The following is a 15,742-nucleotide window of genomic DNA, read 5'->3' as shown; positions in this document are numbered from 1 at the left end:
TTGTGTGTGGGTGGGGGGGGGGGGGGGGGGGGGGGGGGGGGTTTCACCTCTTTGTTGGCATTTTTAGTCTCTAGTGCAGTGGGAGTATCTTGACTGCTTTTACAGGGCTAGTCAAGATGGCTGCTGAAATACACACACACAAAAGACCAGAGATCTAAAACGATCCCATCTGTCCACAAAGGTGTAAATTCACATTGTTAAACTCAAAATCCACCGAAAGCTCTGTTTACATACACTGCTTTATGGTACACTCTAAGGTGACCCCAGTACTGCAGTGCATTATGGGAACATACCTGTAAATCAAAACACAATCATGAATCTCTTTGTCTTTCTGCTTATCCAGTCACCCATGTCAGTTTAAATCCAGTCCCAATTCTCTTTTGGGATGAAGCAGTTGAAGTAGATGCAGGCTTCCTTAATTCCTCTTTCTGTGAACACATTAATCTTTATGATTCATAAGCCATAAATTTAAGTGCTTATGACGTCAAGCAGCTAGGAGAGATACTGTTAACCTCAGAAGGATAGAGAGCGGCCATAGTTCAGAGCCTGTGCCACCACCATCTGAAATACACTTCCCTCGGGAAAGCAGGATCCTAAGGCTACAGTAAGAAATGAGGGGAGAGAGAGAACGAGCAAAGCAAGGATGAAAAAGACAGGCCGATCAATAAAAGTGAAGTAACATCAAAAATGACCTGACTGTGGTGTTAGGCTCTTGGAAAGTCAGAGCAGACAGCATCTTCTCCTTGTCAGAGATTGGAGGAACAGCAGAGCCAGGGGAACTGAAGAGACAGTGGGGAGAGAAAGAAAAGAGAGCATCTTTGTCAGGGTGACAGGGGTTGAATAATTCAGTCTATGTCCAGCTGCTGCGTTAAATCATCATGTTTTATTAATTTGCAACAGTTTCAAAAACCTAAAATTCAAACTGGATACATTAGGACAATAAGTCTTATTGTAAACACACAGATCTGGAGCAGAATTAACTTTTGGTGTGCAGTTCCTAATGTGAAAAGCACATGAAGTGCAGTACACTTATATTTCAATCCATTGACTACATTATCAAAATGCTTTTCACAAACGTTTTGGTTAAGAAATTTTCTGAACATCGGAACTCTGAACATTTAGCGAAATACAACAGGGTTTTAAAAAAATACAGTATAAACTGAAAATATGGGATTCAAGATATAGTTAAAAATGTTCAAATAATTAAAAACATTTGTGCATTTATTTGAAAATATAGCAAAAACAGAAATATAGTGAAATGATTACAATTTTCTATATGAATATATTTTAAAATGTAATTGTGACGAGTAGGGCGGGGCCGAGAGCCGTGGGAGTGGAGCAAGGCCGGTGGAATAAATGATAATGAGTGACACCTGTGCCACTCACCACTCTCGAGTCCCATGGAGGAGCTCCGGAAGGATAAAAGGAGGAGTGACGACAGTGCAAGATGAGAGAGGACCAGGCCTGGAGCAGGTGGGACCGAGGATCTCCATGGTGGAGCAGATGACCAGCAGGGTGGAGCCGGTTAAGCAGGCAACCAGAAGGGAGCAGGTTACCACCACAGGTCAGGAGGCCATGGTGGAGCAGTGACATGGACGGATCACCTGGCCGTGATAGAACAGGCAGACAGTTTGGAGGCCAATCAGAACCCTTCCGCAGTGATTTTCCCACCACCCCTGCCTTTCTGACTCCCACTGAGCAGCTGAGGGCGAGAAGGAGGACAGTAGAGCCAGCTCCAGTCCGGGCGCCCACAAGGTCCACTCCAGAGCCCGCTCCAGTCCGGGAGCCCACAGAATCCACTCCAGGGCCCGCTCAAGTTCGGAAGCTCACAGGGTCCACTCCAGAGCCCGCTCCAGTCCGGGAGCCCTCTGAGTCCACTCCAGAGCCCTGACCCCCTTCCATTGCATGGTCCTGGCCCGCCGTCCCTCCCCCTGGTCCGCCTCAGTTCCACCTCCCTCCTGAACTTTTATGTTTTCTGGTGGAGCGTCTGGTATCTGCTCCGTAGAGGGGGGGTTATGTCACAGTGTCTGGTTGTGGTGCCTTGGACTGACCACTTGAGGGTGCTCTTCCCGTTTCACTGTTACATGTTTTGAACTCTGTTTTCCATAGTCTTTGCTAGTCTTTTTGTTCTGATCATGATCACCTGTAGGTAATTTCTGTTCTGATCATGATCACCTGTAGGTAATTTACTCATCATCCCATCACTATTTATTCCATGCTCACTCTGTCTTGGCGGCAGTATTGATTTTGTTACGTCCTGTTTCTTGTTCCCTGTGTTTTGAATTACCTTTTGCCACGTTTTTGTTCTGTTCTGATTATCTATACTTAATAAACATTCTGCACATGGATCTAACCTTTTTAGATCCTAAACAAAACCCAACGTGAAACCATGATACATTTTTTCAGGATGTTTTTTTGGGCAGTTATGTACACATCTGACCTCTTTCTCTCACACACACACACACACACACACACACACAAAACAGCATTTTCCTTCATCTCCAACACATATCCACACGTTCCTCCAACACATATAAGAAAAAAAACAAAAAAGAGAAGGACAGGGAAAGCCAACTTTAACCAACTTAAACAAACATAAACACAGATCTTGAATAATAATCACTAACCACGTGCAAGTGACCAGAATCAAATTACAAAGGAAATACACTTATCGTTCTAAAATTTGGGGTGGGTGAGATTTTAGTTTTTGAAAGAGGTCTCCAAGGCTGCATTTATTTGATAAAAATGTATTTGATAAAAAATAAAGTAAAAACAGCAATAGGGGAGAGCGGGGTGATTTGAGCCTGTGGGGAAGTTGAGCCACCCCTTGTTTCTAGACAAAATTGTTGATATGACCATACATGTTTGAAGAGTTAACCATTATACTCATTACATTATGAGTTGCTGAATATAATTGGTAATTACATTTAGGTTCAAAAAAGCCGTTCACAGTGATTTTTGTATGTTCAGGAACTCATGCATGTTGTGTCTGAACAATTACAAACAAATCCCAAAAAAGATCACACATGTGTTTGTGTTTAGGAAGTTATAATATGAGGCTACACTGTCAGCATGATGTTAGCTCTAAACTGCTGGATGATACAAGTTTGATAAAATGGTAGGAGTGGGTTAATTTGAGCCAAAAGTCCTGGGGTAAGTTGAACCAGTGGCCTACCCCTTCATATGATTATAAAGTATTATTGTACTGTAATTCTACGTGACATTTCATTATTTTAGACCAAACATTTTTAATTCTGTTCTGTTTTTAACTTGATTTTGTTCTGAAAATTATAAATAGGCCTTGTTTATGAAAATTGGCCATTGAAGTTTTTATGAAATTGTATTTCCCTGCAACATTTATAAGTGGGATGTTGAGTACTATTAGCCCAGTTCGGTCAGATGCAGTCTGTTTTTTTGTTTTTTTTTTATTCTTCAATTTGAACTTTATTTTGTTCTGAAATTTTGTAATAATTTTAAAAATGCCTTCAAAGTTGTGAACTGTATCTTTAAATTAAAACATTTAAGAAGTCATCCATCCATCCATTCTATTATCCAAACCTCTTTGTCCTTATTACAGTTGCGGGGAGCTGGAGCCTAACCCAGCGTCTTGAGCCACAGGCAGGGAAACTACCTGGATGAATGGCCAGTCCATAGATTTTAAGAAGTCATTTTCTCTGAATTTATCTTCCTTTGATATAGCATGAGGTGAAAATGTTAAGTTTTACTTCAGCATAATCAATGGCACAGTTTAAGGCCGTGTGGCTCAACTTACCCTCTCCCTAGGCTCCTATTTCCCCTCACTGGGGGCAAGTTGAGCCAAGAGACCACTTTTTTCTTTGGAAAAGCAGTTTATTTTAGATCTAAAGTGATTATTCTCAAGGATGCACCACATCCTGTAATTTATGTACATATTAAAGTTGGACCCATTACTGTATTCTGCTCACCATAAGTAAAAACAGGCTCAACTCACCCGCTCTCCCCTATTGTGAAATATTATTACAATTTAAAATATCTGTTTTCTATTTTAATACATTTTAAAATGCAATTTATTTCTTTGATGGCAAAGCCGAATTTTCAGCAGCCATTACTCCAGTCTTCAGTGTCACATGATCCTTCAGACATAATTCAAATATGATTATAAGAAACATTTCAGGATTCTTTGATAAATATTAAGTTCAAAAGAACTGCATTTATTTGAAACTGAACATTTTTGTAACAATGTAAAAGCATCTAATACATTTAATACTAATATGTAGTAATAATATATATATATAAATAAAAAAATAAAAAACATGATTGACCCAAAGACTATTGTAAGTTTATGTAATATCCGGAGAAATATCTCAATGGCAGTTGCTTGGCAGGTGCAGGATCTTTTTTTGGACTCAAAATGATGTAGTTATGCCATCCACCAGCAGGTGACAATACATGTAAGGCTGACTACAGTGGCATTGAAGCTGTTTGTCACCTCAGAATGTTTACTAACTAAAGACACAATCAGCATTGGCAGCTTAATTTCCAAAAGAAATTCATTGGTAAAAAAAAGTTCTGTGAACTGAAATGAGCTGGATGATCACATCACACTATTGTATTTTGTTGAGCTGCTTTATAGCTGAATCAATTTGGTTTCATAATTAATGAATTTTGCAACATTGACACCTTATTGAACTGAATTGAATCAACATTTAACTGACAGCGTTGCCTTCCGTTGAGCTGCTTATAGCTGAATTTAAATTGATTAACTTTACAATTGAACCCTAATAGAATATAATAGAACTATACGATAATGACACTATATTATTTTAGAGTTGCTTTACAGCAAAATTTGAATTTGTCTTATATTTGAAGAACCATTCAAACCTTTGATTTTTTGCATCTTAATATCACTGTGAAGCTGCTTTGAAACAATCTGTATTGCATAAAGCGCTATAGAAATAAAGGTGACTTTGTATGACCTGTTTTAGAAAGGCAAAATAATTTTAGACAATTTTATTGCTATGACTACTACAAACAAATGGATATTTAAAATAGTAGGTCAGAGGCCAGAAACATCACAAGCTGGTTTTGATGGAACCATAGTACATACATAGCAATACATTTTACACATTATATTCATGAATAAAATCATTTCAGATGGATGGAGAAAATAATTTGAAGAATAAATTTAATTTAATTTGTAAGAAAATAAGAGATGCAAATCAAAAATAGAAAGTGTGTCTATCAACTGAATAAAGCAAAACAAAACAGGCATTTCCATTGCGGACAGCTTCATTGATTATTATTGGAGCAATTTAGTTTTGTCCCGACATGATGCCCGCATCTGGTGTAGACACAGCATTAGAGACACCTCCTCCTTTATATCAGACAGACACAACTGTACGTCAATAAATGAGTATCTGTGTGTGTGTGTGCATGTGATAGAGAGAGAGAACACACTGAAAGTGAAGGATGTGTAGCAGTGAACTATTCAGCAAGCTTTAATGAGACCGACAATTACTCATCTGCTTAACTATATGTCAAATGAAGAGAACTAAATATATCTCACATTATTTCATCACACACACACACTTCCACAAGCTCAGCAGAGAGTGTGATTATGCTTATGCTCTCTTGCTGTGTCATATCATAGCATATTCTCTCTATCTGTCTCGCTCACATAAGTGGAGGCACTTCTGGATCGTCCACGAAGTCCTTTGACACAGGCCTCTCCTCGACAACACAGCACTGGTGAGGCTGCGAGAGCTGCAGGGGCTTGTGGGAAGACTCCTTTCCTTTGGGAACAATGTTGGCCAGACTCCCAGCCAGACCTGGATCCACCTCCAATAATTCACGCCCTGGCGCTTCCCTGCAGAGAGACAGATCTGACTGAGATTGCTGTTTTGTTGCGTTTTAAGAATTTATTAGTCTATAACTCCAGTCTAACTGTTCAGTCAGCACAATCTCTGCAAAATCAAAGTCGGTTTCTCCCACCTGCTCTTTGCTAAATCACATCCACCACAAAGACGCACACTATAAGACACATTTGACCCTATTCACTTTCTGAATAAATGTCCTAGTTCTTACTGTGCATGATTCATCTGTGTACCTTATTATGAAGAAAAAAGTTTTTCATAATCTTTAACTTAACAGACTCGTATGACTTTCTTTATTCTGAGGAACACAAAAGAAGATATTTTGAAGAATGTTGGTAACCAAACACTATTTTTTGTCCACACTATAAAAACACACAGGGCTCACAAAATGAATTGTGGTTAATTTACCTATATCAACACTACAAGTTTCTGTTCATAATAATATTAGTGTGAATATCTTAGCTATAGTTCTGTTAATATTATATAGGGGGCCTTTGAATATTGTGTTGGACAGTGGGAGTACAGTGCGAGGTTAAGAACCACTGAACTAGACATTTAACCCCAAATGTGTAACTGCACTAAGCTGTCCTGGAAGTAACAGAGACTTCAAGAAACAGATGCTGATGGAACAGCAACGGTGACTGGAAGTAAACTGTTAACTGCCATAGAATGCAATCACTAAGCAAGAGAGGATTATCAAAGTTACAAAAAAGTCATTTAAGAAGACAAGAAAAGGGTTGATTTGGCATTTAATGATCACTTACTGTGATCCAACCTCACACCATAAAACAATGTTACCTAATCTGTTACCTAAATAAGATATTCTGTAGTAGACATTACAGTACAACATCACAAAGTAGTAGATAATCACGTATGCACACTAGAACCTTTTTTTTTTTTTTTGCAGAACGCCGTTGTCATTCCATCAGCAGCTGTTTGCTTAAAGTCCTTAATTAATTCATTTAATGGATCATTATGGATTCTCTGTGCAGATTAAGAAAGTAGAAGCGAACAGAAACCATGTTTGTTCATTACTTGACAAGCTATAAATGAGGTAAGCTGATAAATGTCCATTAATTCACTACTGCTCTCCACCATCATCATGTTGTACCGCAGGCCTCCCCAATAGAACAGTGCTGTGGGTGCTGCAGCTTTCTGCCTCTTACATAGAAACACAAATCCCAGTATGATGGCCAGCCCCACCCATCATGATAGCAGATAAATCAGCCATGACATCCTGTAGACTCAAACTGAAAGGCTTGTGACTTCAACGTACAGCAGGGCTTTATTTTTGCTAGGACAGTAATCTAACGATCTCTGGTGAACTCTTTGAATACACAATAACACTAATAATACATAATATTTATAGTACAGTATTAGAGTCACTCTTTTTATCTCCGCTTCCATCTCTCTCATGCTTTAAGAATGAATCACTATAAATTTAATTAGAGCGGTAGCTGAAACCTGATTGGACTCTGAATTACTGATAGCGTGCAATTATATTGTACTTTCCGAGCCAATCAGTGACTCAGCGGGTACATTATCACACACACAGATGATTTACAGAAAGTGCAATGATTTCCTCAGGGGCAGGTACACAAACACAGGTGTCACTAGAACCGTGAGTGTGTGTGTGTGTGTGTGTGTGTGTGTGTGACCTCAGGGTCTCAGTAAATAATAACACAAGCGTGCGTGCGTATAAAAGCAAGAGCATCTGACCTCCCAGCCAGTAATCAGGTTGAGATGATGTCATCCATCAGGATGAAGTCAGGGCAGAAGAGTGTGTGTTTGTGAGTGGAATGACAGTAACTGGTTTATTTGCATCTTATTTGCATTTTTATTAGGTCTTTAATGTTATACCCCAGTGTTCACTTACTATGCTGATAAACCGACTGAAGGACTCACACAGACACACAGTCGCACAAATGGAATAAATCCCTAGCGTCAACAAACTTATTCCAGAGTCACACGGGTTAATGCAAACATGCATTAAGACCCATTAGAGGTGCCTACACACACACAAGGGATATGGTTCAGTGTGAAAGTGACCGCATAAGACCTCCCGCTGTAAACTGCAGAGAGTAAACGAGAGAAAGGGAGAAAGGTCTAAAAAGAGAGATCAATTATAAAGCAGATAAGTGTGTGTACATAGTGCAATTTAGTCATTTATTAAACTTAGCTCCAAAGCCACTTCCCTAATAAGAAGCTCAGCGTCCCTGGAGTGACCTGCAGTTAAGTGTTTTGCTCAAGGACACAACTTCGATTCTTGTCACCTTAAATGAATAGTTCACCCAGAAATTAAAATACTGTCATCATCTCACTCACCCTCATGTCATTTGAATGCCAGATTTGTAGTTTTTCTTGGAATACAAAAGGTATTTAGCAGAATTCTGTTTTAGGGTTTGTATATTTGATATGTTGATTATGATTAAAAACTATCCCAGACCAAGGCCACTTTTTTGTGGTCTGGTGTGGTATCAAAACCACGATCACACTATTAAGACAGAAACACACAAGTTCACATAGACATGCAGCTGAACTGCAACTGAATTACCTGGTCCCTTTCTTGATATTGTGCTTACTGGTGACACTGGTCGGCCTGGCAATGGGTTTCTTTGGTTTTATCTCTCCATGTGCCTAGAACAAAACACAAATATACCAGAATGGGTTTTAAGGAGAGGTTTTATACAGTCTAGATATGTATGCAAAAAGTTATCCTTAAAAAAAAAACTTACAAATTAACTGATCATTCAACTACACTTTCTGAAAGCTGTTAGCCAGCATGCTAATACAACGGTTTGTTAGGTTCCCATTCCAGTTTCACTACACTTGGCAATTGGCTTCTATGAACAATGTTTTTTTAAACAGCAAGATTTTAGGTAAAAAATTGCACATTCAAAAAAAATCTAAAGTTTGGAGTCAGTACGATATTTCCTTTCTTTATTTATATGTTGTTGTTTTTTTTAAAAGAAATTAATACTTTTATTCAGCAAGGATGCATTCAATTGATTGAAAGTGACAGTGAAGACGTTTCTAATGTTTCAAAAGATTTCTATTTCAAATAATTGCTATTCTTTTAAAATTTATATTCAGAATCATGGAAAAATATATCAAGGTTCCCACAAAAATATTAAGCAGCAAAACTATTTTTAACAGTGATAATGATAAATATTTATTGTGCACCAAATCAGCATATTAGAATGATTTCTGACGGATTATGTGACACTGAAGACTAATCACTGCTGAAAATGTAGCTTTGCCATCACAGAAATAAACTAGTTAATTCAATAAATAAAACAACAAATTACATAAATTAAGTATATTAAAATTTAAAATATATTAAAACAGAAAGCAGTTATAATAATATTTCACAGTATTACTATTTTACTGTATTTTTTACTTTAAAAATCAATAAAAAATCTTACCGACCTCAAACTTTTTAACAGTAGCGTACATAAATGTAAAATAAATTTTAAGTGTTGTAAATCCCCACCATTTCTTTCACATTTAGCATAATTTTCAATCATATTTTTGACTTTAATAAACTTGTACAAATTTTTTTTCATGTACAAGTTTCCTTGTAGCATTATTAATATCAGATCGCAAAAGCCAATACATGAAAAAAGAAAATGCTTCTTAAAATAGTTTTAGTTTTGCACAGCATGTCAGACTGTAGGGCGCATCAATTTTCAAATAGTACTTCACATCAGTTAACTACATTATGGCACAGTTCTGGGACTATATTGAAGGGAATGATTTTAACAGATATTATATTTGGTAAGATTTCTCTTGTTGATGTTCATACTGCACAAACTGGGATGGAAACTATGTTCAAAGACATCAGGAGGGTGTTTGAAAGGTGTGTTTCAGGTGTGAGCTGTACCAGAGGCAGGATGAGAAGCAGGTGGCCGGTGGTTTGGGATCTCTGTGCTGTGCTGCTGTCAGGTTTCACTTCTGCAGACAATACCAGCTGGAACACCTGCGCGCACACACACACACACACACACACACTTTTATTAATGTGGGGTTCCAAGCACTTGCCACTGTAAAAGTGATCTACATTATCACCAGTCATCACGAGATCAGTCACACACACGCACAAACATCTGTGGTGTGGTGAGGCGAGAACCGTTACTTGTGCTGGTCTGCGGCCGACTTGTGAGGAAATGAGGCAGAATAAAGAGTGTAGATTTACTGCTGGGTAATCAGCTTTAAAGGTCAAACTCATCAGATGAGAGAGAGAGAGAGAGAGAGAGAGAGGGAAAGAGAGAGGGAAAGAGAGAGACAAGAATAAAGAGTGTAGATTTACTGCTGGGTAATCAGCTTTAAAGGTCAAACTCATCAGATGAGAGAGAGAGAGAGAGAGAGAGAGAGAGAGGGAAAGAGAGAGGGAAAGAGAGAGATAGAGAGATGGATAGTATACCTTTCCTTTGACGGTCACTCTCACGTATGTTGGCTGAACATCCACATCCAGCAGTGAGGTGTCCATATGCCTACGGCACAGATGAGACCAATGTGAGAGTGGATGCTGTTAGGAGAAAAGTTACTAAATGACAAATACACACAAAGTTTACTCAAAGAAAAAAAGAAAGTATACTGCTAAATCATGACTTAATCATTTTGTGCCGATTGTTGTGCAGGACAAGAGCTAGCTGGAGTGAGGGAGTGTGTCTGTACCTGTAAACATGTATTTCCAAATGCATGCAGTTGTTCTCATCCTCAGTGAGACTGAAGTCCAACCTTGGAGGTAGAGATCACATGAAATAAATATTTCTAAAACTCAAGCTGGTACTATAGTGTTTGAGTATGTGTATGAGCTCATGTGTATCTCTGGTTGGAGTGAGGCACTGTTGATGTATGATATATACTGTATCTCTCCTGTGACCTAGTTTAGCCATCTTACCTGTTTTTGATTTCCTGTTTCTCACTATAAATAGATTCAAGTTATCACTTGTGCTTTTATGGCTGTCTTGCTAGCCCTAGTCTCATCTAGCCAGACTTTTGACTGTTGGCATAAATTCTGGTCCACTTTACACATTATTCTGCCCACGCTCTCAGAAAAAAAAGGTACAACTGACACTGGGGTGGTACCCACTCAAAAGGTACGAATATGTACACTTTAGGTACTGACATGTATTCTTTAAGTAAGCTAATATGTACCTTAAATGTACGAAGATGTACCATTTAGGGATAAATGGGGTACAGAGATATACCTTTTAATTTTTGTACCTTAGAGTACTGCTCCAGTGACAGCGTTGTACCTTTTTTTTTTTTTTTGATAAGTCCATTTGTTTGCTTTGCCTCATTGAATTTTGACCTCATGCATGTTTTTGGACATAAGCATTTTGGATATATGCAGTTTTCCATTTTTGTGGATTCTGGGTCACTTTAAAATGGTGAGAGCTGGCTTCAGTCTGACTGACTGCAACACAATTTATTGTAGCCAGGGTCTGTCCACCACAATACAAAATCATGTTCAGGGTCTGTCCACCACAACACAAAATCATGTTCATAAGGTATGGAATTGTGCCTTAGAATTTGTTTGAGAAAATAAGCAGCAAGCAAAAGAAAATGTGTTTGACAGCTTTCTGTCAGCTGAGTTCTTCCTGTCTAAGTAGGACAGTCCTTGGCTAGAATAATCTGCAAATTGGACCGGACTGACGTTTGGCTACACATGAGTAGTGTGTTTGTGTTTTTTGTGTGTGTACTTGGGCTCGTTGATGTTCAGCACTCGTCCATCTGCAGTAATCAGAGTTCTAGGGGTTTTGGTTTTAGGCTTCTCTCTGTAGAAACACAGAATTGACTGCAGTAAGAAACATTGTTTACAGATGAGTGTTTACTATTGTCATTTTGCATTATTGACACACTATTTTCCTAATTAATGCTGTTCAGTTGCTTTGACACAATCTGTATTGTTAAAAGCGCTATATAAATAAAGGTGACTTGACTTGAATTGACTTGACAGGAAAAACATGCAAAAGCTTAATGTCTTTCTCTTCTTTATCTCATAAAAATGTAAAGATTGAGAAATGGGCATCACGGTGATATTTAGATATAGATACCATTAGTGATTTCAGTCCTCTTTTTCTTATGGTGCTTTTCCAGTGCATGGTACGGCTCGGTACGGTTCACTTTTTGGGGGTTTTCCACTGGGTACAGTACCTGGTACCTGGTACTTTTTTTAGTACCACCTCGGTTGGGGTTCCAAGCGAACCGAACCGTTACCAAAACGTGACGTGTAAACTCTGCTGATCACGTACTGGCCGGAGAGAATCGTCACTACCTGCATCACTGAACTTGTGACACAAACACAAAAGAACCGCTAGATTAAAAAAAAATAAATAAATAAAAAAATAAATAGAACCGCAAGATTTGAATCAGCACAGCCAGCGAAGGATAGAACGCAACTGTTTTGAACGAGCGCACCTTTTTTTAACAACCAAAAAGTGGCTGTTCCCCCTGTTGAGGAAGTACAGACGTTCCTCTCGTTGATAGCAGAGGAGCGGATCCAGCGAGAGCTTGATGGGGCAACGCGGAATGAAAAAGTTTTCGGCAGTAGAGGCGGCGCAACTATAACCACATGTGAATAATCCCGCCCACCCTAAAGCGATACTAAACTGCAGTGGAAACGCAAACCGAGCCGAACCGAGCCGTGCCGTGCCGTACTGAGCTGTACCGAGCCGAGTCGTACCACGCAGTGGAAAAGCGCCATAAGTAAGCAAGTACCTCTCTTTCTCTTTGACCCTTCTCTTGTCCTCCAGATGGCGATGGGCCTCTAGTCTGGATTCTGGTGTGAATGGGCATGGCTTTTCCCAGAATTCCTTCTCTTTATCCTCGGTGTGGGCCTTAGAGCTTGATTCTGGATTCTGATGAGTCCCGTTTTGGTTTTCAGAGAGCAATCTGTGTGAAATAATCATCACGGTTAAGGCTCATCAGAAGAAAAAAAATCACAGTTCTGGCTCAAAGCAGATAACGCTCTTTTTTACGCAAAACACCATAGTATGTTCATATTCAAAGAAATTTCTTCAAAATCAATTATATTATGAGGAATTTTCTGTGAATGTAGCTTTTCAAGAACCTTCAATAAGCTTTTCAAAAGAAAGTTTTAGGGTGAATCAGTATAAAATCTGTGTGTACTTTCTACTGTGTGAATTATACAGACTTCAATAAGTTTACTTTAATTTCTAAAAAGGTAAATTTCAGGGTACAATCTGTTAAAGTTTATCTAATACAACCCAAATAGTCTTTTAACTCTCCTAATTCAGTTATTCAAACTTCAGCTACCTTATAGACACTCACTGGTTTATTTGAGGATCCTCCTGCTTTTCTATTGTCTCTTTCAAACCACTTCTTTTTTGTTCCTCTCTTTTCTCTAAATACTCCGCCTCATGCTCTAAAACATGTCTCCTCACTGCATCCAGTTCCTGCAGGGCCTGAATACGCTCACCTCGCCTGATTTCTTTCCCATCCAACCACTGCAAAGCACAAAAGACAGTCGTTCATAAATAGCGCAAGGCTAAAAAAAATTTCTGTATATGTCTGTCTCAATGCAATACCTGTAGTTGAGGCAGACATGCCATCACATACTGTCTGTATCCGTGAAATTCAGTACAAGGGTTTCCCACCAGGTAGAGCTCTCGGAGAAGAACGTTCTGCTTCAGAGACTCCACACTGCTCAGCTTACCCACAAAATTCACCGTCAGGTCTAGCTTCTGTAAGCTCTCACAGCCTACACACATATATTACAGTTACATGCATACACGTGAACTGATTGACACAAAAATCAAGCCTGGTTAGAGCTGTAATACAGTATGTTTGCAACAAAATACCTATATTACACCACACTTTTCAAGCAAAACATTTCACAAAAAGAGAGCTGCTAATTTTCAAATGATGAACACATATACTGTTAAAATTAAGCATTTGAACATTTTCTGATTTGTCAGAATTGAATCATGTACATAATTCATATGATAAACTACACTTGTGGTTTCTCTGCTAGGACACTTATGTGAATTTGAGGAGAACTGCACATTCGCTAAAAACAATGTTGGGACCAGTTTATATATATATATATTTCTGAGTAGGACTTGGACTGCCCCTGTGTTGTGTTCCATGTCTTGTGTTTTGCTCCCCATGACCCAGTTATCATGTACATAATTCATATGATAAACTACACTTGTGGTTTCTCTGCTAGGACACTTATGTGAATTTGAGGAGAACTGCACATTCGCTAAAAACAATGTTGGGACCAGTTTATATATATATATTTCTGAGTAGGACTTGGACTGCCCCTGTGTTGTGTTCCATGTCTTGTGTTTTGCTCCCCATGACCCAGTTTCCCTCATGTTGATTTGTGTTCTTTGATTTCAGGTGTTCCCTCATTAGTTTCCATGTTTGTTGATGAATTACTCCACCTGTTTCAGTTCTCCCTGATTACGTTCCCTGTGTTTATAAGCCCAGTGTTTCCTATGTCTAGCTTCCTGTGTTAAACGCCATCTCTGTGTGTGTTACCCTGTTCATTAAAGTTTGCAAAGTTGCGTTACTCCTGCGTCTCCTTCCGAAAGTAGAGTCATTATAGTTAAAATTGTATACAAATATTTGTATTACCTGACATAAAATAAATGTTAACTTAAATAGAATTACAAAAAAAAAAACTTGCCAAGGAAACAGCTCTCATTTTCATATAACTTGATGTACTAAAATAACTCAAACTGAAACAAAAATTACTAAAAAACAGAAATATTTTAAAAAAACTAATGCACAACAATCCACAAAATTGCTGAAACTTGCCAAATTCACTCTCTCTCTCTCCGTTACTCCTGCGTCTCCTTCCGAAAGTAGAGTCATTATAGTTAAAATTGTATACAAATATTTGTATTACCTGACATAAAATAAATGTTAACTTAAATAGAATTACAAAAAAAAAAACTTGCCAAGGAAACAGCTCTCATTTTCATATAACTTGATGTACTAAAATAACTCAAACTGAAACAAAAATTACTAAAAAACATAGAAATATTTTAAAAAAACTAATGCACAACAATCCACAAAATTGCTGAAACTTGCCAAATTCACTCTCTCTCTCTATATATATATATGAAAGTCACCTTCTAAATTCTCGATGACTTCTATGTTGTTCAGTGCCAGATTTAGATACTCCAGCTTCTTTAGTCTGCCCACATTTTCTGCATAAAAGTTAAAAGCATATGAATAGCCATGCGTTTAGTTGTGTTCCCACTGATATGTACAGGAATGTTTGCTTACAGGAACGTTACCTATCTTTGGGATGAGGTTGTTCTGCAAGTAGAGGATTTTGAGGTCTCTGCACCATTTGTCGATATGCTCGATCCTCTCGATGTCCTGCTGATGGAGGGAAACCTCCTCCAGGGAAAAGATCTCCCCATTATTGTGTTCTGCTCTGCGGCGGATCAGATCCTCACTGACTGATCAGAAAGCAGGGAAAGAGAGGATTAGTTTACCAACAGCAAAACCGCTAAAAAAAATTATTTGTGAAGAATCATTTATTTAAAGAGGCATATAATACAATAACTGTTTTATTATATGAATAAATTAAAATGGTCTTTATATTAGGAATAAAGCACTTACTGCGGACCATGACTTGCTCGCTCAAGTGTGTTTTGCGTTGCTATAGAAACGGGCACGCTGCAGAAGCTCGTGCTTATGTTTCCAGGCCTATCCTTTGAAACGTTCCAGCCGAGCAAAACAGCCGAGAATTAATTTCGACAATAGCAGTCCTAATCTTCACTAGCACTGTGTAATCGTGACACACGGCTGAACAACAAGTTTATTGGCCATTTATCAACAAAACGCTCCAGTTGCTCAGTTTATATTCAAGTAGCAACTCTGCCACCTAGCGGTCAGGGTGA

General features: G+C 38.5%; 1 protein-coding gene across 1 annotated transcript; it reads right to left on the bottom strand.

The window, feature by feature from the left end:
* Positions 1-5,593: 5,593 nt before the first annotated feature.
* On the bottom strand, positions 5,594-15,471 carry LOC107557792 (protein tilB homolog). The gene is made up of 12 exons (XM_016241330.1): positions 15,462-15,471; positions 15,131-15,298; positions 14,963-15,040; positions 13,409-13,581; positions 13,152-13,327; positions 12,579-12,752; positions 11,561-11,635; positions 10,530-10,592; positions 10,276-10,345; positions 9,736-9,831; positions 8,407-8,489; positions 5,594-5,845 (listed from the first exon to the last, which is right to left on the bottom strand). Exons 1-12 carry the CDS (start codon positions 15,469-15,471, stop codon positions 5,653-5,655), a joined length of 1,359 nt encoding a protein of 452 aa, XP_016096816.1. The 3' UTR covers positions 5,594-5,652.
* Positions 15,472-15,742: the final 271 nt, after the last annotated feature.

Source organism: Sinocyclocheilus grahami, unplaced genomic scaffold, assembly GCF_001515645.1.
Source record: "Sinocyclocheilus grahami isolate Dianchi unplaced genomic scaffold, SAMN03320097.WGS_v1.1 scaffold620.1, whole genome shotgun sequence".
NCBI classification, from domain to species: Eukaryota; Metazoa; Chordata; class Actinopteri; order Cypriniformes; family Cyprinidae; genus Sinocyclocheilus; species Sinocyclocheilus grahami.
This window is presented reverse-complemented; position numbering and strand designations above follow the sequence as displayed.